This window comes from Tyto alba, unplaced genomic scaffold (genome assembly GCF_018691265.1).
Source record: "Tyto alba isolate M040663 unplaced genomic scaffold, T.alba_DEE_v4.0 Super-Scaffold_19, whole genome shotgun sequence".
In the NCBI taxonomy this organism is placed as follows: domain Eukaryota; kingdom Metazoa; phylum Chordata; class Aves; order Strigiformes; family Tytonidae; genus Tyto; species Tyto alba.
This window is the reverse complement of record NW_024881281.1, coordinates 2,765,901-2,793,745: the sequence shown is the minus strand read 5'-3', so window position 1 is coordinate 2,793,745 and position 27,845 is coordinate 2,765,901. Positions and strand designations below refer to the sequence as shown.

The following is a 27,845-nucleotide window of genomic DNA, read 5'->3' as shown; positions in this document are numbered from 1 at the left end:
GGGGCCGGGCCGTGGCCATGGAGCGCTGGACCGGCCGCGTCGCGCTGGTCACCGGCGCCTCCGTGGGCATCGGCGCGGCCGTGGCGCGGGCGCTGGTGCAGCACGGCATGAAGGTCGTGGGGTGCGCTCGCAGCGTCGATAAGATCGAGGTACCTGCAGGGGTTTGAGACACGCACACACACACACGGCGGGAGCGCCCCACGGGTGGGTCTTGGCCGCGCCCCACGCTGTCGCCTCCTCCCACGGGGCAGCGCCGGGGCGGGAGTACCCCCGGGGGGTCGGGCCCGTGGGTTGGGGGTGGGGAGTGCGGGGTGCCGGGTCAGGCAGCCGTGGAGTGGGTGCTGCTCCCGGGCAAGGCGGGGCTGAGGCCGGAGCGGCTCGGTCCCCGCTCCCCCCGTGGCCCGGTCCCCGCTCCCCCCGTGGCCCGGTCCCCGCTCCCCCCGTGGCCCCGTCCCCGCTCCCCCCGTGGCCCCGTCCCCGCTCCCCCCGTGGCCCCGTCCTGCCTGGCCAGCGCTGTCACCAAGCCCAGGGTGGGAGTTCCCCCCACGGAGATCCAGGGACAGTTGGTTGGAAGTTGCTCAAGGAGCAGATTCAGTTTGGTGTTTTTTTTTGTTTGTTTGTTTGTTTGGTTTTTTTTTAATAATAATTATTTTTTTACATTTTTTTTTTGAGTTACTTCTCATCGAGGTCAAATACAGCAGCTGGCTGCCTGGCCCTGTGCCGCAGGGTGCGGGTCTGGGCTGGGAAATGTTTAAGGGCAGGTTAAAACCCCACTCGGCGTGGGCTGTAAGGTGCTTTCTGTCTGCAGGCTGGCATTCAGGAGATGGGATGCTTTTATGAGTTAATGTTAAAATAGGGTTTCAGCCCTTAACGCCTTGTTTACCCCTAGGATGAGCATCTCTAGAGCCAAGTCAAAAACCTCACGATGTTGGCTTAAAAATAAAGATATTTAAAAGAAATAGGTTCTGTGGGATTCTTTTTTGTAGTTGGATGCATTTGTAGGCTTTATGTCGCAATGGCTTGAGCTAAAGCTTATTTAGTTTTTAAGAAGTTTCATCTGAGAGAGGAAAAAAGTTCTAGTCAGACAGCTTAAATATTTTCATCTTGGTTGTTTGGTGCCTGCAGAGCCAAAGGAAATCTCTATGAACAGGCAGTGTTTGTATTTTCTTAGCAAAGGTGATAAAGACTTCTTATGCACAGTTGACCACTCAAAGAATAAATTGTCCAAAAAATCATGGAAAACAAGGCTTGGCATTGCTGCTGTTGGTGAGAAGTGGGGTTAAATAAAGAAACACTTGGAAGAAAGAAAACTTTTCCCCTTCTTCATTGTGAATCAGAAAGACATGACTTGCAGAGAGGAGAGAATACGCCAGCGTGACTTATTTAACCACCCTTTGGGTCTTGCTTCTCATTTTGGACTTCCCAGCGTTTTGATAGTGTGGGTTACAGGGAACGCTGAGCTCTCCAAAGGCTTTTCCGTGTCTGGCTGACGGTGTTTAACGTCCTCCCGCAGCCTGGCTTCACGAGGCTGTTGGAGCCTCACGGTACCTGATTAAGGATGTCATCATTTCCCGTTTCCCATTCCCCTTCAGAAAGGACAGAAAAGCCATTTCCAATATTGCCCTTTCTTTGGATTTTCTTTTGAAATCCTCTGATTTTCTTTGGTCAAGAAAATCAATGAAACTTACGTTTTTCTTCAGTGCTGCAGAGGAGTTTCCTTCCTTTCTGAAGCCTGAAACTCTTCCTTTCTCAAACTTCTCTGGCAAAAATACAAGTATAGGTTTAAGGAAGTCTAGTCTTTTAAATGCTTTGCCATTTTGTTTGAATCTGCACAAAATGCAATCACATTATATACCGGTGATCTACCCAGGTTGTATGGTATGCCCGTGTGCTGAGCAATGCTGACTGTTCAGCATCTTCCAAGTCTCTCATGTCTCAAAAACTTGCATTTAACACCGCAGCTAATGTTTGTCCCTGCTCCGTCCTTCCTCCCGTCCTCTCGGAGGACCAAATTGTATTTGCAGCGCGTGGTCGGTTGTGTTGGTAGGTTGCTCCGTTGCTCTTCTGGTTTTATTCATTGCAAAATGTTTCCTTAAAGAGGGAGAAAATGCCGGAGGTGCTGCTGGCTTGGGGAAGGGAAGGTGGTGGAGCGCGAGGTGGTCCGGGGTCACTCCGGGAACGGGTCCATCACCTCGGGCTGGCTGCTGGGGACACATGGGCCAGCATAGATGAGGCTTCTTACCAGCTCCTGCCATAGCTTCGCAGCAGAGCTGTTTACGATAGCCTTCCTCCAGGAGCTTCACCTTATGGCTTTTTTCCTTTAAGAAAAAAAAAAAAAAAAAAAAAAAAAAAAAAAGAGGAGGAAGATATTCAGGCTTCAATCAATTGAGCTCACTCTGGGACTTGGGACTTTGGACGTGGCTGTGAGAAGCCATCTCGGGGAGCAGGAGTTGGACTTGCGTGCGGGGGGTGACGGTGCTGCGGGCGACGCAGCCAGACCCCGTGTCGGGGCTTCGGATGCTCCGGGCGGTAGGAAGGCAACGGGAGGAAGGTCCGTGCCATCGGCGCTCTGCGAGTGTGTTGTTCCCTTGATTAGTTATTGTATAACCAGATCTATCCACAAAATACACTCATCTGTTATCTCCGGCTGCTGATTTTCCAAGTCGTCGCTGGTCGGGAGCTGGGGGGACGGCATCCTTGCAGGGAGCCTTGGTGGGGGTTCGAAGGATGCGCTAATTCGGGGAGAGCGGCTCGTGTGTAAGGGGCAGGAGGGGGAAGCAGCGCTGGCGACCAGGGCCAGGGCACGGTGATGGAGGGACGAGAGGAGAGAAGCCCGGAGGAGCTGGGGGCTTGGTGTTGCCAGATGGGAATAAAGGAGAGGTTAGAGCATCGCGGCCATAATTGCTGCAGGACAAATCTTGTTGCTGTATAAAATGGAATAATTCACTAAATGCCACTGCAGGTAATGGCGTATAGAGGAGCGAACCCCAAAAAAATAAATCAATGCAGCTTGAGATGGAGTGAGTGCAAACGGTACAGTTTAAAACCAGGAATACAGTATGCATTTTGTAGCACAAAAGCATATGTTCTCATTAATGCTCTGCACTAGTCATCCATTTTAAGGTAAAGTGGCTGCAACCACTCTATATGGTGGTTTTATAACCTCCTGTAAACTGGTGACTGAAAGAGTATGTTGTCTGGTGGGGAATTTAACTCGGGCAATAAATGCTATGTCAAGATTTCTTAATCTCTTAAAAAATCAGATAAGGGCTTGAGGCAAGATAATGAAGGAATTACAAAGTTGTGGGTTTCGTATTAAACCTGTGTCACGACTCCAGTGCTCTTTATTTGACTTTTGAAATAAAAATGTTAATGGCTTACAAAAGTCTCTTTTTTTTTTTTTTTTTTTTTTTTTTCTTCCACTGGCTCTGCAGAAAAGCCACGCACTCAACTTGCCTTGAGTTAGTGCTCTGTCTGACTTCAGTGCTATCGTTTCAAAATTGGATTTGATTTTATTTTTCTTTTGTCACATCTTTGTACGTCAGGCATGGCAAACGCAGGCTCCGGCGGCTGGGTTTCCCCTCGGTAACCGTGTCTGGCTGTGACCCTTTAAACCACGGTGGTGACCTCCCGCAGGCTGTGCTCACAAGCAGCCTCGTGTTCCCCACTCGTGCCACTTTTATGAGTGGACGCTCTGTCCAACAGTAACTTTTTTACAATAGTCCGACTTCGAGGAATAGAATATAATTAAAATGGCTTTATTTTACTTCTGCATGCCAGGAGATAATTTAGGTTGAAAGCTTGTTTTAAATGAGAAGCCTAGAGGTACTAACAGCTGTCATAGTCTTTTTGGCATGTGCTCCTGCTGAGTGTTTTCTGCTCTTTGGATATCCACACGTGTTCCAAGTCAGCAGCCAGCGTCAGAGCTTTAATGAATTAGCTGAGAGTTTTTAGCAGCCTGTAAGACCAGGCTTTGGTGGAAGCTGCTCCCTATTAGATGATCACCTTCACAGGGACCGCCTCGCTGATTACTCGGGTCTCCAGCCTGCAAGAAGACTTGCTGGGGTTTCATGTCTTGCCACAGCTTAGCTGGTACGCGATGGCACGTTAAGCCGCAGTCACTCCATCCCGCAGACCAAAGGCAGAGTGTGGCTTTTGGTGTCTTCACTACAAGGGTCTTCAACTTTTTCTTCCTGATGTTTTCCAGAAATTCATATTTTAGGTCTGATTTCTTACAGCAGCACAAAAAAGGAAGAGCGTGACCACAGGTACGGGGTCACTCCCCATGCACTGGACAAAACATTTCCCCCCCCTGGCTGGTAGAACATACTCTGGGCCTTTATTCAACATGATGCATAAGTTTTATTTTTCTCTGTTCTCCCCTTGGTGTGGGGGAAGGCTTGGGAGGGTTTGTGGTAAATGTAGGCTCTGGCCTCCTTCAGTGTAAAACCGTCACCCCCCATCCTACCCCCACCCCCTGACCCAGAGTCCCTCCCCCCCTCTCCTGTCCCCCCTTTAAGCCCTGGGAGGCCGCTCGAAGGGCTCCCCGGAGCCTTCTCTTCTCCAGGCTGAACCCCCCCAACTCTCTCAGCCCGGCCCCCCAGGGGAGCTGCTCCAGCCCCCCCAGCATCTCCGTGGCCTCCTCTGGCCCCGCTCGAGCAGCTCCGGGTCCTTCTGCTGGTGGGGGCCCCCGAGCTGGCCCCAGCACTGCAGGGGGGTCTCCCCAGAGCGGAGCAGAGGGGGAGAATCCCCTCCCTGGCCCTGCTGCCCCCCCTGCTCTGGCTGCAGCCCAGGGCACGGGTGGGTTCTGGGCTGCCAGCGCACGGTGCTGGCTCACAGGCAGTTTTCCACCCACCAACCAAGTCCTCCTCCTTGGGGCTGCTCTCCATCCCCTCCTCACCCAGCCTGGGTTTGTGCTTGGGGTTGTTTTTTGGCCTTGTTGAACTCCATGAGGTTTGCCCGGCCCCCCCTCTCCAGCCTGTGCAGGTCCCTCCGGATGCCATCCCTGCCCTCCAGCATGTTGACTGCACCTGGCTTACTTTGTGACTGTTTTCTTTTTTAAATTGTTTTTTTGAAATTTGATTTTTCTCCAACACCTTCCAAGTGTTGTTAATTCATCGCTTAGCAAACACTCCTCCGGAGAGGTGGGGGAAGTCAGCTGGCTCCTGCAGTCCTTCACACGGCTGCTGGGAACAGCTGAGCCGCCGGGGTTGTGGCACCGGGTCGCGGCATCTGGAGCTGCGTGACCCCAGCGCGCTGTCTTGTAACAGCTCACCCTGGGCTCCCGCTGTGCCGTGGGACTGAATGCCTCGGGGCCCCTGCAGCCAAATAACAAAGCACCCAGCTGCTCCCAGGAGACCCCCGAGCATCCCCTGGAGCAGCGGTACCCGGCTGCTCTGCGAGGGGCAGGATGGTGATGGGGGAACCCAGAGCCCCGGCAGATCAGGGCCCTCAGGCAATGGCCTGCTTCGAGGTGTGAGATAGATTTAATCGCGGATGTGTGTTCTGAAAAAAAAAAAAATTTTTTTTTTTTCTTTGTTGGGGTGTGGAGAGCAAGCTGTGCAGGAAGCAATAAACGCGGTTTAAAATACAAGGTTTAACCAATTAATTCTAATGCATTTGTGACAGTTATTGATCAAAGGTAACATTTATAACCAGGGACTGCATTGTCAAGGTTAGATCTTGCTCAAGAAATAGCCGTTGATAAGCTGAGCTATTGATTGCAGATTCGAGCAGTCCAGTCTCTGAAGAGGTTAGTGCTCTCTCCGTCAAGCAGCGCCGTGGCGGTGTGGGAGGAGGAGGATGTAGCTGAGCCTTCCTCGTGGGAGCTGAGCATCCCGGGTAGCCGTTTGCGGGCTGGCTGATCCCTTCCCCGATCGCTGCCCGGGCTGTAAGGTGCAAGGGAGGCTCTGGACCCCTTCGGTGCTCCAAGGTGGTTAATTAATGGCTGAATTGTTTCATAGTAGCTGAATGTGGAATTTAATTACGTCGCATGGAAATCACGTTGATGACTCAGAGGTCTACTGTTTAAAATTTTGGCCTCCCCCTGTGGGTGCCTTGTCCGTGGGGTCGAGCTGTGGATGTTCCTGCAGTGCTGGTGTCCACAGTGGGGTCTGTCCCTCTCTCTTACAGCCGGGGCCGGGTTTCACGGGACGTTCCCCAAAACACAGGTTTCACCTCTGTGCCTGTGTTGTCTTAATCTCGTGACTTAAAGCAACATGTTAATGGCTGAACATGAGGCATGAATTTTGGTGCCTGGCTCAGCAGCTCCCATCCTCCCCGTGCTGAAGGTGGATGAGCCACTGTCCCCAAATGCTCGTCGTGGACCTCATCGATCCCCATCTCCTCTTCCCTGGACCCGTCGCTCTCCCGACATGCGGGCTGCAATGCTGCTGGGCAGCCTGATGAATTATGCTCTGAAGGCAGGAGGAGCAGCTTCAGGCAGGATAATCCCAAGGCATGGTCCCCATGTAAATGAATGACCTTCAGAATCTCCCTGGCCTCTGGAAGGGCTTATTTTGTGTTTGGTGAAGGCCTTGCCTCAGGGATGGTGGATACTCAAGGCCCCTGAGGTGCTTTTATTGCCACTTGTCCCTGACCAGATCCTTTCCTGATAAATATGAAAGAGATCCTGTAATTGCTGTCCTGAGTAGTGGGAACAAATGCTTCGTTGTCCCAAAGGTTTTCCTCAGCCTTGAAGCTCAGGAGGCACGTGGGGGAAGGGTTGCTTTTAAACCAGGTTGGCTTCATCTGCCTTCCACCCCCAAAATGTGCTTTAAAAATGTATTATTGCAGCAGCCCCCCTTCTCTGCTTCTCTTCTGTTCCCTTTGGCTTTGCAATAGCGCATGGATACCGGGGTATGTCATGTTCTCAACCTGGAAGATAAGTAATAACTGAGCCTTTCCTGGGGTTTTGGAGATGTGGTGGTGTGCTTGTTCTGCCCCGCCTTGCTGTGTAACAGGGCAGATCAGGTAGCTGTCTTGTGCCTCAGTTTCCCCATGTAAAATCTGGCGGCTGCTGCCCTGGGGAGGTGGGAGAGATGTACGGGAGCAGCATTCAGACACGGGGTGGGGTTTCTGGCCGGTGTTCTGGGTTTATGGAGAGTGTCCCAGGGCAGGGAGGTCCGAACGCAGCCGGCACAGTGCGGGGGAGTAAATATGATGGTGATTTTCCTAGGGTTTGTTAATAGTTTAAGCTCCACTGAAAGTAGCAGTTGTGCTAAAGTCAAGCTTTAACCTTCGCTCCTGCTAGTGTCCATGTGGGAAGTGTTCATGGTAATTCCCTGGCTGACAATATAATTCTTTTGCCTCAGTAGGTTGTGTAGAGGGTCCTGTAGGTTTCTATAAGGTAAAATGGGAGCAGAGGACCTGCAGGACCTGTGGTCATGCTCCTTCAGCCAGACTTATCTCCCAGTTAGGCTCGTGCAGATCAGCTGCAGCTCCGCTCCGCTTAACTGGGGATTAGCATCGCTGTAGGTGTGAGTGGTGCTGAGCCCGCCGCGTCCGCTGGTGTTGGTGCCGGTGCAGATGTTTAATCGTGGCACCTGCACCTGTGTGCCGATGGAAGGTGTAATTCCTGCTGTCGCTGCTGCTTGCTCCGACCGCGGCTGGGGCCTGCGGGAGCCTTTGTCGTGCTCGTTGGTGGGTCGTAAATCTGGGGCGTGTTAAAATCTGGGACCTGTCATCTGAATTTTGGTACAGGGGAGGGTTGGGGGCTGGTGAGTGAAGGCCCGGTCCTCTCCCAGCGTGTGTTGATCTGTCTGTTCAGAAGAGGATTCGCTGAGGATTAAACAGGAGCTGATGAGACAGAGGCGTGTGGGGATCGCAGCGCTCGCCCTGCCCTCGCAGCGGGACGCTGGGGGAGAGCGGGAAAACAGCCAGTTCCGTGAGCTTTGGAGAAAATCCTGCACCGGGGGATGTTGAGAGGAGAAAAGGCGGATCTTGTGGTCTGACAGTGGGGACCTGCTAGTCTGGTGCAGCTCTTTCGGTGACAGCGGCGGGTGCTTTGCAGGAGGTGATGTGTGGGGCTTGGCCAAGCTCTGGGAGCCCAGCGGCCGCAATCGATGCTCAGGTTTTCCTGGGCCCCCGAGCTCAGAGCTCACCGGTGGGTTATCATCTGCTGCTTCTTTGTCTCGCAGGTGGGGATGCCGAGGCTGGGAAGGGGGGAAAAAGCCCCCCAGTGAGCTTGTGACAGAGCTGGGAACGGGTCCTGGCTGACCTCAGGAGTGCTCTCGAGTCTCACCCACAACCTATGGTGATATACTCGATTACAGCATATGTTATTTAGGGTGGGCATGTGCTGATGGTTTCTATGGACCTCTGATCACACCCTGGATTTTTAGGGTATTGCTAGGCATCTCCACCATAGGTGGAGTTTGATTTAATGAAAATAAATAAATATCTTTTTTTTTTTTCCAACTCCCTGAGCATAGTGGAGGTGTGCTGGCCTGCGGTGGAGATGACACAGGAGGCATGTGCCGTGCTCGGAGGGCGTCAGGCTGAAGCTCCGGCTCGGCTCTGCCCTCCGAGCCGTGTGTTTGCAGGTTGCCTTGGAAATGTGTGCTGGAACGGGCGGCGATCCAGCCCGTGGCGCGTGGGCCGGCGGGTCTGCTCTGTGCAGGCACTGGGGTGTCTTGGAGCTACGTGGTCTTTGAACCCTGGTTGCGGAGGCTGGTTCAGGACCGCGGGTGGCTGCGGTACAGCAGCTTCGGCCTCACGGAGAGTGCTGGGGTGTTCTGAGGAAGGAAAGCATCTACGCGCCTGGCTGCGTGGGAACCTGCTTTATGCATGTTGGAGCTGAAGAGCAGGCAGGCACCTATGATGCTTGTTTTAGGATAGTCATACCTCAGAATAAGCAAGAGATATTGCTCTAATGAGCTGTCATCATAGGAGCAGCGTATTTCCTCCTCCCCCACACCAGCCCGTAGCAACGTGATCTGAGCAAGTAGCAAAGAAAAACAAACAAAAAAAAAAAAAACAAAAGCGCCTTCAGCTTTGATGTGAGGAGTGATTGTCTGAATGCCTTAAGGTAGCAGGGATGTTCAGGGCAGTGTAAATGGGGCGATTTGGCTTGTGATGACACTGTAAATTTAAAATGAAGTGAGGTAGGAAAAAATTATTCTTGGATGTTTAACTACTGAAAAAGTGCTGGGAGGAGAGAGAGCGCTTGGAAAAAAAAAGCAGTGTGAGTTTGGTGCAGTCTGGGAGAACAGTTTCCAGTACTGGGAAGGCTTGACTGGTCAACCAGACCCCTGTTTAGCAGAGTCTGGCTTCAGTGCCTGGGGTGAAACCAGCTGAGTGGGTCCCTTGGGCCACGCTGCACCCACGAGCAGATGGGCAGGAGATGGTCCCGACGGAGCCTGTGGGATGGGTGTGTGGGGTGAAGGGCAGGTACCATCTTGATGTTCAGTGTCCAGAGCCTGGGTAGCATCCGGGAGATGTCCCAGGCAGCTGATGCCGGGCATATGCCAAGGTGTAACTTTGCATGGTCTCCGGTGGGTATCGTAAATCGTGGCAGCTCCACGGGTGTGAGGAGCCCGGCGGTGTGCCGTGCCGTGCCGTGCCACCCTGATGGTGACCAGTCACAACTCCCTGGCTGTTACCCCTTAGATGCCTCTCCACAGTCTGCTTCTCGCTGCTGGAAGTTGATAAACAGCGAAGAGGTCCAAGAGGTTCCCCCAGGATTTTCTTCCCTTCTCTTCCACAAAATGAGATCTCATTTTTCTGGGTTATTTATTATATAAGTGCTGATTTTGTGCACCACCTGCGAGTCTTTGCAAGGACTGCAAAGTCAGTATGTTTGGGATGATACAGGGTGAAAAAAACATGTACAGGGACTTAAATTTTGTCCAAGTTTTGATCACTTTTTCCTGTGCCTGTGCTGAGAGGTGGGTGGGTTTCTGAAGCAGTATTCAGGCTGCTCTAGGAAGGGGCCTAATGTGAGTATCTCCATTTTACAGATGGGGAAACAGCTCTGAATCTTGCCCATGATCGCAGAGCACACTATGAAAATAAACCCAACTCTAGTGCTTTATTCACTATATATCTCTTCCTCTATTATGACGTTGCAGTGGTATTAAATCTTAATTAAAAGAAGCTTCAAACTTGCCAATCAGTAAAATGAAAGGATTTGTAAGCCCCCAGTTTTCTTTCACAACTGTGGTGCTGTTCGTTAGGATTTTTCTCCTTCATTTCCTTCAGATAGCAAAAGTAATTGGGGTGCCTTTAGTTTCTTTCCAGTTGGTTTCTTGGTACAGCTATGTATTTAAGCAGAGGCCAAGTCAGTAGGATGCAAGTACCTGTGATGAATGGCAGGTCAGATTAAAAATTACCTAATGGTTTCTTCTGGCTTTAATCTCTCTGAACTAAATGTGTCTGAAGTTAATAGGATGGTTTGCCAAATAAAGCTCTACGTGACTCTTTTCTTTTTTTCCTCCTTTAAGAGTCCCTTTAAATGTTTATATCAATTAGTTTTGTAAAACCATTTTACCAAGACTGAATCTAAATGCATGGCACTGTGCCCTTTACAAGTGTTGTAGGCACAAAGAGCATTAACCCCTTCTTGGGAGAATTGATGTATTCTTAAATACGGAAAATGTCCCATAAATGTGAGACATCCTTTTAGGCCTTTAAAAGCAGACAGCTAAATAGTATATAGTAAGCACCATGACCAGATATTCTTCTTTGTCTTTCTTACATGTAGGTGGGTGTTAGGTGGTTGGTTTTTTTTTTTTTCATTTGCTCATGCATTCATCCAGCACCACTAGAAGCTGAGATAAATCAATCACGGTGATGTCAGTGGAAAAACTGGTGTCTAAGCAAGAGGCACATCACAGCCCGTGGTATCTAGTACGTGCTGCTGTATTGGCTCGCTCTATCACACGAGTAGTTTGGATGCCCTTTGTGGAAAGCCAGTCTTTCATGGGTGTTGCAGAATTTGCTGTGTACTGTGTTCATGCTGGGTAGTGTACTGGGATTACAGGGGCAAGGGCTTGCATCCATGGCAGTGAATGGCTCTGGGTTAATTGTTTTAAAGCAGAGGGTATCTGTTTCTTCTTTGTGTTGCGTTATCCCGGTTTGTACCAGTAGTTAGAGCACCTGGCTGTCCGTTTCCACGTATCCAGCAATAACACTGTGGTACGGAGATGCTCAGGTCTTGTTTCAAATCTTCATCTCCAGCTGCTGGAGGTGCACTGGCTCTTGCCTGTATTGGTGTTGCATTATGTGATCCCTCTCAAGTTGCTTATGAAATCTGGAAAACCAGCTTTTTTTCTGTTTTGTTTTTTTTTTTTTTTTTTTTTCTCCTTGTGCATGTGGTGTGCATAAATTGGAATGAGCACTAATTGAGTGACTTAACAGATGCTCTGAAAAATTATTGCAAGCAACCTAATTCAGAGAGTTGCTTTACATAAGTCTTCTCCTGTGAACTTGCCTGCAGTTGATGTTACTTTGAAGAGCCTGTGATGACTCTGTATCTAGAGATGGTTGAAGCACGTTCAGCTCCGCCTGGATGTCAGTGGTGTTCGGCACTTCATTTTCAAAGAGAATTTGTTAACACAAGTGTAGCTTGAAAGATGAAAGGATCCATGTTGAGCCTTGTTTGAGGCAGCGAGACACTGGATAGGAAAAGAAAGATCTTGAGAGATACTTGATTTCTCTGGTCAATTGTAGCAGAGGAGCCTTTCTCCAAGTAAGAAGGAGCTTTCTCCTTGGTGTATCTAAGACATAAGCTAAGGAGATTGACTGGGAAAACAGGATGGGCAGCTCCACCATGACAGTCACTCCTGTCCAGAGCAGCCCTTGTTTCATCTGCTCCTTCATCTGGGTTGCCGTGCTGCAGCCTGTGGTGTTTAGACCCTGTCTGCCTCCATCGAGGAGCTGTACTGAACAGTGAAAGGTTTCAGCAAATAGTGAAAAGTGACAGCGGAACATGGAAATAGAGATATTGAACTCAGCATTTCCCTCTGGGCTGTAGATGAGTTTATCTGTCCTTTCCCATCCACGCTGATGGGCCCATCTTCCTTCCAGCCAGCTCTCCTGGCACGAGTCTTCTTTTGGGAGGGTCCCAATCCCTTGTGCTTCTATTTCTCATCTTTTAAAATCACCGGCGTTGCTCGATGAGGGTTCAGCAGGGCTGAGTTCTGCTGCAGAGGTTCCTGCCGTGAGCTGTAAGCTTTCCTCCCCACAGCTCTGGGATGCACTGTGATGCTCAGCCCTGGGACAGGATGGGTGCCCTGCTTTTGTTTTCTGCGTGTGAGTACGCTGACTTTGAAAGACAGCACCCTGCTTTGCCCACAACGAGCACTGACACCAGCAGTGAAAATTTGAGGCACCACTGGAAAGATAACTCAACCCAGCTCTCGTTCAAGCAAACTAAACGTGGCCTGGCAATTGCGGGAGGTGCCAAGACACTAGCCCTCTCCCAAGAGCAAACGAACACCATATTCCTGGCCGTGACCTGGTGAACTAGAAAGAAAAAGCACCAGACATGAGCGAGGGTATTTTACAAGCAAATACTCCATGGGATGGATCCCTTAGTGGAGCACTGGAGTTTGAGCAATGGGATGGAGAGGGCTCTGAAGCTCTCACCTTGGTGCCAGGTTACAAAGAACGTGGCCCCCTTGCCCATTTTTCCCTCCTGTGTCTTTGCAGGAACAAGGCCTCATCCCTGAAGTGGTTTAGCACCTCCCAGCAGCCCTTCATACTGATTTTCATTTTCTAAATGTTGCCCTTGCAGATGTTTCCCCCCCCCCCCAACTGTTTTCTCAAGTGTGTTCTCTGAACTTTAAAAAGTATATATTTTTCTACTCTTATCAGCATGTAATCGACAGGACTGCACGTATAGCAAAGTGAAACCAGCCCTGGGAGGGTACAGAGGGCTACGAGTCAGTCCCAGGGGCACCTTTGTTCTCCGTTGGGCAGAAATATTGTTTAGCTCAGCCCAAGCAGAGCTCTCCAGAGAGCACGACGCTGTTGGGATGTATCGATCTCTGGGCTGAACTCAGCATGTCCGTCCCCTTCTCGCTTGGTGCTGTGAGAGCAATAATAATTCTTGTGTTACTGCAATGCCTTCACTGAAGTGTACCCACAAAGGAGAGCAGCTTCTCGACCAGACCCTTAGACCTGGGCTGGTTTTGGTTTGCAGTCTGTGAAAGCTGTGGGTTGTTGTGAAAGGCAGATCAGCAAAGCTTAAACTCATCGTTCAGGGACTTGGCCCGCCTCTGTGGTGGTCTTGAGTATTGAGAAAGGTTGAAAATCATTTACCGAGCAGAGCCGCTTGACCTAGAGTAATTAAAATTAATGTACTTGGGGTGTAGAAAGGGGTTTGGGGGTCCTGGCTTGTCTGTCCCTCTCCCAGTGAGGATGCTCAGTCCTGCTCTGTGTAAAGCTTGGCTAAGGGAAAGTTGATTACTGGAAAAGCCACTGACGAAGAGCACGCTTTACGGTTTGGAATTGGGAGCCAAGTCACATCTCCGAGTGGATTTTTTTATTTTTTTTTTGGACTTTGTGGCATCTAACCAAGTTGCCAGTCCTCCTTGTCCCCCTGAGGCACGCGGCCATCCTGTGTTGTGCTGGCCAGGGAGCAGAGAGCCGATTCTAACAAAACTTCAGAGATCGGAACCTGCAGGTTTCCTGAGCGTGCTGGCATCTGCTCTGCGGGATGGCAGGCGCTGGGGGCCAGCTGGATGGGAGCTGGGCCTGTGCTTTGCTTTGGCATTCGCCGAGTCCCATGGTGTTTGTGAACTGATGCAGCACCACGAGCTCTCCTGCCAGCCTGCACCAGGGGATCAGGTGCCATGCTGTCTCTGATTTTTTTTTTTTCCTTCTCTTTCTACTTTCCCTTATGCTCCATGGGTGGTTGTTGTTTTTTTTTTGTTTTGTTTTGGGTTTTTTGTTTGTTTGGTTGGGTTTTTTTGTTTTTGTTTGTTTGTTTGCTTTTTTAATTCTAATATCTATTTCAGAATTTGGACATAATGCTGGCTGACAAACTCTACAAATGTCACCGATGCTGGGTGTTTTTGGGGGCAAGTCTGCCCCTATGGCAGATGCTGAAAGACCAGCTCTGCTAAATGAAAGGCACAGGGGACCCTGGAGCTTGTTAGTGTCCCCTGGGAGACAGACACCTTCGATGCCCCCGGGGTTGTCATTCCCCATTTCATGAGTGAGCTGTGTCTGAGGCCGATGTGGATTTCCAGGCTCCTCCGCGTGTCGGTACAGATGGTGGGGCCGGTTGCAGCCCCTTCTCCAAAACGTGAGAATTGGCTCCATGCCTCTTCCCGGAGGGCCAGGAGGGGCTGGGCCAGCCTGGGAGGTGATACCGCACATCACAGCAAAAAAAAAAAAAAAAAAAGGCAGGGTCCCTCCAGCACGAGGTTCCGGGTGGTGTTTCGGGTGGTCCCGGGTGCTCCCCAGTGTCTTTCTTTCTGGCCAAGGCCGGGTGAGCTCGCCGGGCTGTTCGGCAGCCGCCGTCACGGTCGGTCACCGTCCTGCTCGTTCTGCTCCCAGCCAGGCGACTCCTGCGCCGGGCCTCGCTCCTCCTTTTATAAACGGCTGTGAACTGCAGTCCTTGGCACGCCGGGAGGAGCGGGAAAGCTTCCTCTGGCAGGAGGAGAGCTTTATTGCACCCGCCGAAACGTGGCGTTGGTGAAACTGCCGCGAGCGGCGGCGCGGTTTGGTGGAGGTTTGTAGCCAGGGTCCATCTCTCCGCAGGAACCAGACATCACGTGGCGCTCGCCTCGCGCTGGAAGCTGTCACCGTCGCTAATGTGACACATCAGAGACGAGATGCTGCTTCTCATTAGCATCAGGGGGTAAAGGGCATCCTCCAGAGGATTTGGTGCGGTGGCTGCCGCGTCATTAACACAGGCGGCCAGCAGCAGCTCTTGGCCTTTCATTTGCGTTCTATCGTCTAATCTGATAAAAGATCTGGATGTTTGGAATAATTGTTGGTGATGGCTAATGAGGAATTGTCAGGCACGCGATTGCTGCGTCCTTTATCTGCGCAGCAGTGTGGCAGACTTGCAGCCTGGTGCCACGGCAGTATTTATTTGTATTTTACCAGCACCTGCTCACCTCGACCTGTATTGCCTGGGGTGATGGGCGAGCACAGACTGTGTCATCGAGTTTAATAACTTAAAGGCTGAAGCACTCAGACTCTCATGTATATCGATATTTCATTTTTCTTAATTAGCATTTACAATGATTCTTCCCTAGTGCTTGCTTTTCAGACGGGCTCGCCGGGAAGCCTGCCGTGTTTTGTTAGCCCTGGGGTGTGTTTTTAAGCAAACGGCTGGATAAGCTGCTCCACGAGGAGAGGAGGCTGATGGCTGTTTTCTTCCTTTCTCTTCCCTAGAAACTGGCGGCTGAATGCCAGAGTGCTGGCTACCCGGGGACCCTCATCCCATACAAATGCGATCTCTCCAACGAAGAGGAGATCCTGTCGATGTTCTCCGCCATCAAGACCCTTCATCAAGGAGTTGATGTCTGCATCAACAACGCGGGGCTGGCTCGCCCAGAGCCCCTGCTCTCAGGGAAAACAGAGGGCTGGAGGACAATGATAGATGTGAGTAGCGCCACTGGGAGTGCGGAACTGTGCTAGATTTTTTTTATTTCTTCTGGCCACCAGCACCATTGTCCCCATCTACTTATTTCACGTGTGCAGAGCTGAGGTCCCGCTTCCCATCTGGCTCTGACATGGCCCAGGTTTGCTGACTGGGAAGTGGAAAGACACCATGCGCTGCTGAGCCAACATGCCTTCACCTTGTTGTAGGAAAATACTCAATACCTCCAGTAGCATTTTTTTCCTTTAGCTCAATGGCCTTCTAAACGGTGATGAGCCTCACTTTTTTTTTTTTTTTTTTTTTTTTTTCCCTTCGCTAGAATAGGAAATTGAATGCCAAGCACTGGCTTTTGTAGCTAATCCTGTTAGTTGTAGCAGTGGGTTGTAAAATGGGCAGATTCTTTTTGGCTTAAAAAACTGTCATGCTTTTTGTCTTTATAGCTTAATTTTCTGCCCATAATCTGGTTAGAGATGGATGTGAACAAGGCAATTTCATGTGCCGAACTGGGAGCTTGTGCAAATGGTCCATGCCATTTACTAGCGGCGCTTCTCCCTGGGTGCTGCTGCCCTGAGGTGTTGCTGTGCATCTTTTTGGAACTTCACCATCTTTTGTCATTATGTGACGGCCCTTTTCTGCACACAGCAGTGGCAGCCACAGTTGTGGGACCCCGGGCCAGTTTGCGTGCCCTTGCAGCGGCCCTTTTGTACTGGCCTTCCTGCAGCCCTGGCTGGTGAGATGCTGAAACGGGACGAGCTTTTCACAAAGGTGATTTTCCCCTCCTGTACTACCAACTTTTGTGCATGAAAGCGTTATCCTCATAGGAATAGGAGCTGAACTCATGGCTCTGAGTAAGCCTTGTAGCACCTCCAGCAGCTACGAGAGCTTGTTCTAGTGAAGGAAGAGACATATCTATTTGAAAAGCAGCTTGAGGCTGTAGTCTCGGGGCCACTGTGTCTGACAGTGGAGTCAGCTGGGATCTGTTGGCTCCTGCAGCAGCCGGTGGCTGTTCATCCAGCAGTAGTTTCAGGGCTTGTGTAAAGCAAAAGAGAGGCACACATTGGGGCCTCAGACTCCTGCTGCCAGGGCAAGAGCTGCCATATCCTGACTAATTAAGTTCTTGTTAGGATTTTGGTCGATCTGCTGGCTGCTGTGACTGCAGCCAAAGCAAGCTCAGCTCAGCTTTGTCTGCCCAGCCAGGCTTTTGTGGGTTGCCCAGCCTGGGTCACTGCACAGCCGCATCTCCCCATCCCCAGTTGCCATGGAGTCTTTAAAGAAAATTAAGTGAAGTGTAGCTGAGGCTGAGCTGGCGTAAAGCAGGGCACTTCCCAGCGCTGTCTCGCTGCAAGCCTGGCCCTGCAGGTCGCCTGTGCCTTGTAAACTCCTTGTCCTGGTCGCTGTGATTGTGTCTGGTGTGGATGCCTCCGTGGATGCTGTGTGCCCCTCACACTCATTTGTCTTTGTTCTTCTGACCTTTTGTTCTTTGTAAGATGGGCAGGCTGGGGGCGAGGGGGGCTGCAGCTTTTGCCAGCTGAAGGCTCTTCCCTTCTCTGTGCTCCCTTCCCTGGCTGCTCAGGTGGGAGTGCTTCCTTTACCTCACCTTCCACCACATTTAGGGAGAAAGATTTTAGAACGGGGATTTCCCTGTACGAGACACTCCTGTGTTGGTATTTACAGTGACTCGAAGTTTGGGAGCCTGTGGGGTCCTCCTCCTTGTGGGTGCTGCTGTGTGCACCCTTTGGAGCTGCTTTGGGGTGACAGATGGGGTGGGAGGAGAGGCAGGGTGGTGGCTCCACAGGACAGCATTAGGAAACGAGGCTGGGGGCATGTTTTATTCCCAGGGATGATCTGTACGGCTCTATCTGCTCTGCTTACTTGGCAAAAATGCTGTTGCAGCACTGGTAACAGACTGAGACACCCATGCTTTCTTCCTGTACTGGCAGATTTTTTCCTCTCACCAGCTCCCCCAGCAGCTGGTGGGTTTGCTCTTGACTTGTGTGTAATTGAATAACACTCGCACCTTTAATGCAAAGGTGAAGCCCTGGGACACTCCGGAGCCAAACGCTTCCCGCACCTCAGCCTAGGCAGCCTGACAAGCCTGGGCTTTGCTTTTCAGCCTGCTGGTAAGCGGTAGAAATAGCTCGGGGTTTTTCCTTTTGCTCTGTGCCCCCATTTTGTGGCTGAATCCTCCATGCTTGGAAATGTTGCTCTCCAAGCACGCCGTGGCTGTGCAGGCGCCGGCGTGGCAGTGGGGTTTGGCGAGGGATCTGCAGAGACAGCTCTCTCCCCACTGTGGCGAGCCAGCCCCGGGGAAACACTCGCCAGGCCCATTTCTCTTACATGCTCTGAAGCTCTCGGAGGGTCAGGACAGGGGAAGGTTGCCAGCACCTTTCACGGGCCACTGGGCTTTGCAGAGCTGAGCGGGAGCAGGGAGGCTTCTTCCAGAGGTCCCTTGGAGAAAGGTGTTAGAGAGCAGCGCGGTTGGAGATGCTGTTGGAGAGTTTCAGCGTACTTCTGGGCTGCAAGACAGGAAAAGTTTCTAAATAGCCATTGATCTATCGATTTAGGAGGCATTAGGGCCTCAAACTGAAGGCTTTTTTTTTTTTTTTTTGGTAAATTGATTTTTGTTTCCATGCATTTTTTATGAGCTTTGAGGCTCTGTCTCCTTCCAGACTCCCTTCTCAGTATACCTATTCCATAAAATTTCTTGCTGCACATCTAGCAGTCAAAATCATGTTATCATTTACTTATTCCTCCTCTTTTTTAGTGTTTCAGTTCCTTACTGTCTGGTATTTATTCCCAAGGGGGGAGCCGCTTCTCCTGGGGCTGCAGGAGTCTCGTGTTAGGAATTGTGCCTCCGTTGCTTTACAGCAGGGCAGAGCCCAGCGTGGCCGGCCAGCGAATTCAGTGTGCGTGCAGGAGGGAGCCTGTTATCACAGGCAGGTTCTGAGCCCATCATCTTTTGGTTCACAGCTTCCCCCCCTTTCTCGCCACTTGTTTGCGAGGTTGTGCTTGACATGAGGCTGGAGCAAAGTCCTCCAGCTGTCCCCAATCCACGCAGGAGAAGCCAGGGCTGGGTGCTGTGTACACACTGACTCCAGGCTCTGGGATTTGAACGGCTCCTTCGTGTTTTACCTACTGACCTTTAGAGTCAGGAATTCAAGCTGAACTTTCTATTTGCACTGTTCAGGGCACAAAGGACTGCAGCTCACATCCTCTTGTTCCTCTAGACGCTAAATGGGTTTGATTCTTCCCAGCATTATTCACTGACCAGCGAGGCTCTGTTCTTGCTTTTGTATACCATCTATGCAGAGATATGTTTCCTGTAACCTGCGTTTTCAAATGTGCTTAGGAGCTAGGATACTCATTTTGATGCCGTAGAAAAGGCTGATTCTGGGAAGTGAAATGCTCAGCGCTTCCAGGAAAAGGATCTTTTATGTTCCTCCAACCTGGCGAGTGGAACTCATTAATTACTAGAAAATGTGCATTCACTGTTTCTATTGCATTAGCGCACACACGCGGCAGACACAGACTGGCTGCCTTGTGCAGCATGCTGTGCAGAGGCAGAGCGCAGATGTGCTGGCCATCTTTGCTATGGGACCTTTGGACCTTTTGTTCTTAAAATAGGAACGGGGCTGAAAAATGTCTTGTGTGGATATTTGTAACAACAGCCTTTAGATTGTTTTGCGAAGTGATACAGCCCTAAGCCTTCTTCATTTTCCAGGTATGTTTTTAGGTTCCTGAGTGCCCGTTCCATCTTTTGAAACGGGATTTCACCCACAAATCCTGTAGGTGCTGTCGGGAAAAGGCAGTGAGGCAATCCCAGATCAGCTGCCTTCCAGCCAGTTGTTTTGTTGTACCAAGGTGTCTTATCACACGGGCTCTGGACTTTCCCAGGTGGCTGTTGATTAGTATCTTGCTTTACTAGTAGTTGTCAAAATGTTGTAACTCTACCCACAAAAGGAAGCATTGCTCAGCGTGAGTCACAGGGTTGGCGCCGCGTCTCAGGCTTTAGGCTGAGGTTACCCTCTAGTGGCCTACGGAGATGGAGGAAAATTGGGGAGTGACTGCACCAAAGACATGGTGCCTGGTGGGTTCAGGGTGTCTTGGGCAGGGAGGAAAGCAGGGATGCTGCTTGTCACGAAGGCTTTTGATACTAACGGTTGCCCAGATCTGCATCTGGAAGGACTGGCTCCTCACTTGGTTAGTATATCAGACTGGAGCAGGTTGCTCCCGCTTTCTTTGACCACCTCACTGTGAAATTCAAAAGCCTTCAGCTGCCCTGCCTGCTCTGGGCCTTGCTCCAGTGCTGAGGTGCCACTTCTGCCGACACGTCTGCTAACAGGTAAACCTTCAACCTGGTGCCAGGCAGTTTGTCTCTGTAGTTCCAGGTATGACTGAGATATCCGGCAGTGACCATGTGCTCAACCAAAGTGCACTTGGATGGGAATGATGACTCTACTTGTTCTGTTGCCTGGGTACTCCAAGATCAGATAAGCATGCTATTTATCTATCACCAAGACAAAAACTCACAAGCATGGCCTCTAGTAATGAACAGAAAATAACAACTGAGACAAAAGCAGTGACCGGAAGATCCTTCAGCTGACCCCGGTTGTCCTTTGTGTGCTGCTCAGTAATTGTATCTCTCAAATCCATCCCTTTCTGCCTGTTACCTTCTGATCTCCAAACTAAAGTTCCTCTCTTACATGTCATTTTGTGCTAGCAATTCCTAGTCAGCCTGCCCCATTTTTGTTCATAAGTTTCACAGAGATGATAGCCCTCATGTATCCTTCGCTCGCTGTCCACATGGCCTTTTGTTCCTGCTGCTCCTCCCGTTTGTAGTTGCACCCGACTTCTGATTCATCAGAAGTTTAGTTCTTCCTGGATATTTAGTTCACAGTGGTGTTTTTAGACCTGTCTGGCCTGCTCATTTAGTTAGCAAAGTGACATGCCATTAGGTGGGACCCGCCAGTGTGTCCTGCCTTGAAACAATTACATCTTTTCCAAAGGGCTTCAGCAAGTGCTTTCCACCTTTCAGCCACCTTCCCAAATCTAAACCACTTGAGCAATTAGCACTGCTGCTGAGACAGCTTGCTCATCCATCTTGCACACACCTCCGGGTGCTTTGTATTCCAGCTGGTGGAATTTCCATACCTCTGTCTTCCTGGAAACTTTGGCTCTGTTTTAGGCTCATCAAATGCTCAAGGCATCTGCGCATTACTGATGGCGCATTGCAGAGGTGATACAACCGAGTTTAACCAAGGCATGGTGCTCTGGGAAGTGCTGGTCCAAAGAGCAAGACCCTGGAAAGCTCTGGATCTTGTGCTAAAGGGCTGGATAAATTGTCCTGTCCTTTCTTCCTTGGCTTATCTAGTTAGGGCTGAGGAAAATGTCAGCAGACAGCATGACAGATTTCATAGTTGTGGGGTTACTTGCCCTCTCTGGCCTTCCCCATGGCACAATGTGATCTTTGGCTTCAGTTGTGCACAGCAAGCTCTTTGCTGGCCATGTGGCGTGCAGGACCTCTGAGCACCTGGCTCTCTGACAGGCAATCTCTGGGGATTTCCTCGTTAACTAGCTGACCTAATTACCTGCTGTTAGTGTCCTATCCGCTGCTCAAACACCGGTGTGCTCGGTGCTGTACAAAACAAACAACTTTGTGTCCTGGACAGGAGTGCTGACTGGGGGGAAGTGGGTTTGTTCTCCTTTACTTCGCACTCTACCCTCACATTTGCCCGTAAAACATTTAAGTCCATTTATTTCTGGCAGAGGCCAAGTCTGCCTCGCAAAACTGGGTATCTGTGCTCCCCCTGCCCAAACCTCTTGTGACTGCAGCCCTGAGCGTGGTTGAAGCGTGGCGTGGGGCGTGCAGTGCGCGTCTGGGCATTTCTCTCTGTTGGTGTTCGTGGGAATTGCCGTGGGTCAGGGACTGGAACCTGCATCTGTGGCTTTGGGCATGTGAGGGGCAAGTCAAAGGGTTCCAGGCAGGGCTGCTGGTCTTAGTTTCCTCTCTTCTCTCAGGTCAATGTGATGGCTGTGAGCATCTGCACCCGCGAGGCCTACCAGTCCATGAAAGAGAGAAGCATCGATGACGGACATATTATTAACATTAACAGGTATGCGGCGGGGGAAATGCGGGATCAGCCACGTGGGCTTCCTTCTCCCTGCCTCACAGAGAGGATTTAAGCAGTGAAGCTTTGACCTTGGAGTGGGCTGATGGTGCCCAAGGGGTTTTCCAAGGATTGCAGTGGCTGATTTTCAAACCACTTTTTTTAACCTCTGCTGGTCTAAATGCAAGAAAGACTGAACCAGGGAAAAAAGGGTAATGCCATCCACTTGCAATGGTGTAAGGTTGAAGATTGAAACTTCTTGACCCGCTCCAGAAAACAGCTGTGTCAAGAGGAGCCTCTGGTGATGTGTGTTTCCTGCAGGAGAGGGAAATCCCTCCTGTAGCCACCGTGTCGGCGTCGCTTTCTATGTTCATTACGGTGGTTGGATTATCCTGTTGGTTCCTCCTTGGGACTCTGCTCACCTCCCCTCCTCTCAGCACTTTCTTTTCTGCTCTCTCCTCAGCATGAACGGCCACAGCGTTGTGCCACAGTCGGTGGTGCATTTTTACAGTGCCACCAAATACGCAGTTACAGCCCTTACGGAGGGGCTGAGGCAAGAACTCCGAGAAGCAAAGACTCATATACGAGCTACAGTGAGTACTGTGGGCTCTCTTCCTCTCTCCTGCTTTTCTGAGTGGTAGAGAGCTGGCCGGCTCTATGGAGCAGAGGTTTTCCCTTTGGGAAAACAGGCGAGAAAATGCAAACAGAGTGCTCAGCACACTGGGAATGTTCAAGTCCTGTGGCCAGCTGTCCCTGGCCAGCTCTCTTTTCTGGGTAGAGAGAGAGCAGGGGCAGAAGGCATGGCAGCAGTGAGCTGTGTCAGGGAATCAACTTTCTCGGTGCACAAGGTGGGCAGTTACTTGTCCGGGAGCGAGCGGAGCTCATGACGGCAGAGGGAGGCAGTCAGCTGGGCTGTTTGCTCTCCTGCAGAGCTTGCATCTCAGGAGTGATGTGTCCAGAAGTTAATTTGCACTGCAAGCTTTTCCATCATTTTCTCTGCTTCTCTGTCCCTTTGGGGCATGAAGAGGGAAGTACCCATCAGCAGTTCCCCAGCGGTACCTGCCACAACAGTTAAGGCAAAGCCAGCTCACTTAAACTATTCCCCTATAAAAAGGATGGGGAAAGAAAACAGTAGGAAGGGATATGGGGTTTATTTTGGATTTTTCAGTGCTAAGAAGTTTTCTCTCCTTTTATTCTTTTACTGAAGGAGGATTACAAATCCTATTAGGATGTGCTTTGCTTTTTTTTTTTTCCCAGTGTATATCTCCGGGACTGGTGGAAACGGGATTTGCTTTTAAACTTCATGATAATGATCCAGAGAGAGCTGCTGCAACCTATGAGAGCATTCGGGTAGGACATGGACAAATGGAAACGGAGGGAAGTGGCTTTGATTACAGTTTAACCATCTCTCTGCTGGCTAATAGCACAAGGAGCTAGTTCTGCTGAGTACCCCGTGCTTTCCAGGATGTAATCAGCTCCCCCAAAGTCTCAGCGCTCCAACCTCAAATTTTGCACTGATATTTACACACTATGTAGATTTTCATTCATGTTCAGTTTCCGATTCCCTATGCTTTTCCTTTTATTTTGATGTTCCTGTAAATAAGTATCAGTCAGCTTTGACATTTGGCAGGCTATGGCTTCTTTGTTGAGGAGAAGATATAATGAGCAAACATGCCTACACATGAAGAAATTGTGAGAGCATGTTGTCTTGCAGGTGGCTAGCACAGGATATCTTGTGCTGCTTTGGTAATTTTTGATAAGGATGGCAATGCCTGACCTGGCAGAATTCCTCTGTCAGTAGTAAGATTATGCACAGCAAATGGAGAATTATCAGCACCAGACACATCCTTTGTTAAATTTTTAATGGATTATTTTTTTCCTGCTTGCTTGCATCTTTTTGACATGCCCCAGTGACACTGTCGAAACTCATTATTGATGGTTAGGAAAGGAGTGATCTCGTGGTTAGCTTTCTGCGCTTTGACTGAGAATCTCTTTCCTGTCTTTGCAGTGTCTGAAAGCTGAAGATATGGCTAATGCTGTCATATATGTCCTCAGTGCCCCACCTCATGTACAGGTAGGCAGTGGTGAGGTCGGAGGACTCTGCTGTGGGTGGCTGGAGGTGGAGAGGATAACTGCTGCCCTGACATTTGCTCATCGGCGTTGCGGCCACTGTCTCAGCCGTGTGCTCAGCGGAGCCCGGGCTGGGGATCAGCAGTGATCACGTTTATTTACACTTCCCTTATGGCAGCTATGGGATTGTGCTGCGGGGGCTGCTCGCAGCCCTGCGGATCCAGCAAAGGCTGCTCTGACCCCAGAGAAGGACTGTGTGAGTCAGGGGGAATGGGAGGGATACGGGCACAGTCTGCCCTTTTGAGTCTTGCAGCGGGGTCACATTCTGCTGGTTGCCAAAGAAGGCGTCGGGCCCGATCCTGCCGAGGGCTGTGCACCTCCCCAAGGATGATGTGAGGTCCTTGTGCTGCCAGAAGGACTTCTGTGAAACAAGAAATAAGTGACCAGCTTTCAGCTGAAGCCAGGAGGAGGCAGGAGCAGTGTCAAAGTTTAGTATGTGCGACATAAAAGCTCCTGTTGCAAAAGCGAGTTTTGGTCATGAGAGGTTTAGCAGCCCCTGGCGTGAACTCTGCTCCTGTGGAGCAAGACGTGGCCATCTTGACCTCGGGTCAGTTGTGATAGTGGCCTTCTTGTCGTAAGAGGATAAAAAGTCCTGCCCCTGCCCGTGGCTGATCAAGCAGTGCTTCTGCCTGACCCTCTGTGAGCAGGACCAAAGTAAAAATTTGAACCACGAGAGTTTATAATCACTGTCATCTGGCACTCTTTTCTGCGCATGCTTGTGCTTTTATCCCTTCCACTAAAGGCAGATCAGTCACATTTACCTTTATTTCTTTCTAATATCTCAGTTAAGCAGGCTCATTTCTAGTCACAGGAACTTTCTTCACATTCAGCTTGCCACTGTACTGGTGCAGCATGGAAGTGCCTGGTGCGAGATTTAAAACGGACTTCAGTGCTCCGGTAAAATCTTGTGTTGGTCTCTTCTAGATTGGAGATATACAGATGAGGCCCACGGAGCAGATATCATAGCAGACGAAGAGGACTGTGAGCAGCACCGTGTATCCACTCCACTTCGAACCCTCTGGCAATTTAGGGTGTTGTCGGCTGGCTAGCAACGTTTTAATCAAGTACCAAGGATCATGTTTGAAGAATTCTTTTTCTCTCCCTCTCTCTGAGCTGGTGCTGGTGCTGAGCCAGTTTAAAAAGAAATAGTAGTGGGTCTCCTTCTCCCCCACTCCTTTCTGAAACTGCTTAAGAGTAAAATGTATTTTAAAATAATGCGGGGAAGTGGTTTGTGGAAGATTGTTTTCTCCAGGCTGGTTTATTCTTCCTTTTGCTTTCTTTTCAAGGTTTGTTTGATATTATTTGCTGATGCTGTGTCTGGACATAGGTGAAGTGGCACAAGATGTTTGCCAGCTTCAGTGTGCTTAGGGTTTGAGATTTTTAGTGGATGTCACACATGAATCCATCTAATTTAGGGGTTTATTTTCATCAGATTGATTACTGATGGTAATGATGCATGTGATTTCTACTTCTTTCATATTCCACTGCCCTGTACAATCTCACCCACCTCCCCAAACCCTCCTTTCCCATTCACATGAATCACGCCTGCCAAGTTTGAGGAAGTATAAATGTGTGTGCTTGCTATTTCTCTTTCTTTCTAGGTAGGTAGGTAAATAGTTGGAGGAAAAGTACCTGTACTTCTGCAGGTTAGGATGATCATCTAAGTGGCATAGTTACAGTAAGAGTGAGTTGTTTGGTATTTTTAATAAAAACTAAATGTGTGCTGTCTTGTGATCACCTCTATCCTTGGTATCATCTCCCAGCACTCTTGATGTTTTTGTATGTGATATTTGCATGCATTGACACTTTTCTGGAAATACTGATCAGTCTTAGAAAGATGTATGGTGCTGTTTAAATGCTGGTGCTGATGGGCTGGAAATGTTGAAAGTTTGTTTATATGCAGAGATACAAACTCGGAGAGAGAGAGAGTGAAATGAACCATGCCGAAGCTGTCCAAAATGAAAAAGATACTAGTAGGGGCATTTGCTAACAAAGCAGCAGAGAAAAGGTCTGGTTCAGATCTCGTCGTAGTGCTACGCTGGTTCAGCCCCATTGTTTTGCTCTGGGTTTATTCTATCTTGAGGGAGAAGAGAATCAGCCTCAAAGCTGATACATGCAGAGCTGGAGACCACTTGAGTTGTCTTAAGACTCTTGCAGGGCGGCAGAAAGACGTCTGTGTGTAGTCCAGCTTGCGGCAGAGCTGTGGAGCTGTTAATGTATATGTTGCCTTAAGGTTGCAGACTCGCTCCTGCTGCGCTCTGGACTTTCTGTAGTGTTTTGGAAGGTGAACTGTTGGTTTCGGTGGAGCAGGTACGGTCAGTTGATTGGAGCGAAGGATTGGGAGCCAGAGAAACTCGGGTTGGATTGTTTTGCTTATACCAGTATAGCTCTGTGGGAGTTCATCTGTGTTACACCACCATAATGGAGACCAGAATTGGGCCACTATGACATGGGTTTCAACTCCCTATAAAGCCTTGGGCAAGTCACTTTACCTCTCTGCCTCAGTTTCCCCATCTGTAAAATGGGGATAATAATACTTACCTACCTCACAGGGGTGTTGTGAGGACTCGCAAACTTTTGTAAAGCACTTTGAATATGAGAAGCGCTATGTAAGTGCTGAGTGTTGATATGAAGTATTATTATTAATTAAATCTTGTGATACATAGAATTCCTTGTGCCAAAGGTGAGCAACTGTAGAAGGATACAAGGAGAAAACTGGTAAAACATTCCTTCGTAATGGCAAAACAAAGGCAATTTGCCCCTTTTTTTCCTCTTTATAAATACATGCTCGTGGTGTGTTCTGTCCATTCCTCATCTGTCACCAGTTTTTACTGGCAAGTACACATAGCCTCACTGGATTTGGCCTTTTAATTTACTGTGAGTGAAATTCATGCCCTGTGGTGAAGTCTTGCATGACTGCAATGCACTGCCCTCCTCTGCCTGGCCGAGGTGGTGGCTTTGTGTTGGGTTCCTTGCTGGGTTTCAGCTGTGGCATTGAGTTAGCTCGTGTCCTGCAAGGAGCAGCCAGTCCAGGTCTGCACGCAGCCAGCGATCCCCACTGCAGCAGAGAGCCTGCGCCAGCTGGAAAATAGCTTCAGTCTCCGTGCCACCGTGATCCTGTTTGGAGCCACTTGGTTAAGGAAGGTTCAGGCACTGCTGTGCTTTTTTATAACACCCCTGTGGTGTTCAGCTAGACTCGATATGAAAACTCCCAGTGTTTTCCGTAGGGTTTCTTTTGCAGGAGCTTGTTGAAATTCAGCAGATGCTCTGTGCAGTGTTGTGCCATCTTTTTAAGAGAAGATGGTTGAACTAGGAGTTGGAGGTATTAAAAAAAAGGAAAAAAAAAAAAAGGTTGAGAAATTAGGAACATCTGAGCAGAAAAAAAAATCAGCAGAAATGTGCGTAGCAGTAGTGAAACGTCTGAATTGGTGGCCGCAACTGTGTACAAAGTTAAACAGATGTTGAAATGTATGGCTGAGGAGGGACCTACCTTATCTTTCTGCTCTGTAAAAGGAGGCTTCAGAAAGAATTGCTTAAGATGTAGGGCTTTGAAAAAGGGCCAGTCTGGGTAGTTGAGTAGTTGCTGCCTGCAAACACGACCTGGCTGACTTGCAGCCCTGGAACTTTGTTTTGTTTGTTTGGTGTTTTTTTTTTGTTTTGTTTTGTTTTTGTTTTTGTTTGTTTGTTTGTTTGTTTTTGTTTTTTTTTTTCCCCCAGGAACATTTGTGACATTTGCAAGACTATAAAATAACCTTGAAATGATATCCATTATATTTTTCCATTTCAAATATATTTTCAGGGGATAATTCCTGCTGCCCGTTAACTTCCCATGTGAAGCATGGCCTGTGGAGGGGTTTGTTGTGGGTTGTGTGGCCACTCTGCCTCGTGTAACCTGGCGGCACCTTGAGCCGCCTTCCTGGGATGAGATGGGATCGGCAGCATGACTCTGAGGCATTTAAAAACCCCAAACAGGAGGATGAACTGTGTAATTTATCAGTAGGTTTCTAATTGTGAACTGTAAAATAAAGACTAAAAAAAGAGGCACACCA

The 27,845-nt window shown here is 49.7% G+C and overlaps 1 protein-coding gene across 1 annotated transcript; it reads left to right on the top strand.

The window, feature by feature from the left end:
• DHRS11 (dehydrogenase/reductase 11) lies at positions 1 to 27,845 on the top strand. The gene is made up of 7 exons (XM_042791590.1): positions 1 to 149; positions 15,352 to 15,561; positions 21,578 to 21,672; positions 22,130 to 22,259; positions 22,924 to 23,016; positions 23,675 to 23,740; positions 24,721 to 27,845. Exons 1-7 carry the CDS (start codon positions 18 to 20, stop codon positions 24,760 to 24,762), a joined length of 768 nt encoding a protein of 255 aa, XP_042647524.1. The 5' UTR covers positions 1 to 17; the 3' UTR covers positions 24,763 to 27,845.

Coding starts and splice junctions, on each gene's coding strand:
- DHRS11 (XM_042791590.1), top strand. CDS start 18: ATGGAGCGCTGGACCGGCCGCGTCGCGCTGGTCACCGGCGCCTCCGTG. Junction 21,673..22,129: donor CATATTATTAACATTAACAG/GTATGCGGCGGG, acceptor CTCTCTCCTCAG/CATGAACGGCCACAGCGTTG. Junction 22,260..22,923: donor AGACTCATATACGAGCTACA/GTGAGTACTGTG, acceptor TTTTTTTCCCAG/TGTATATCTCCGGGACTGGT.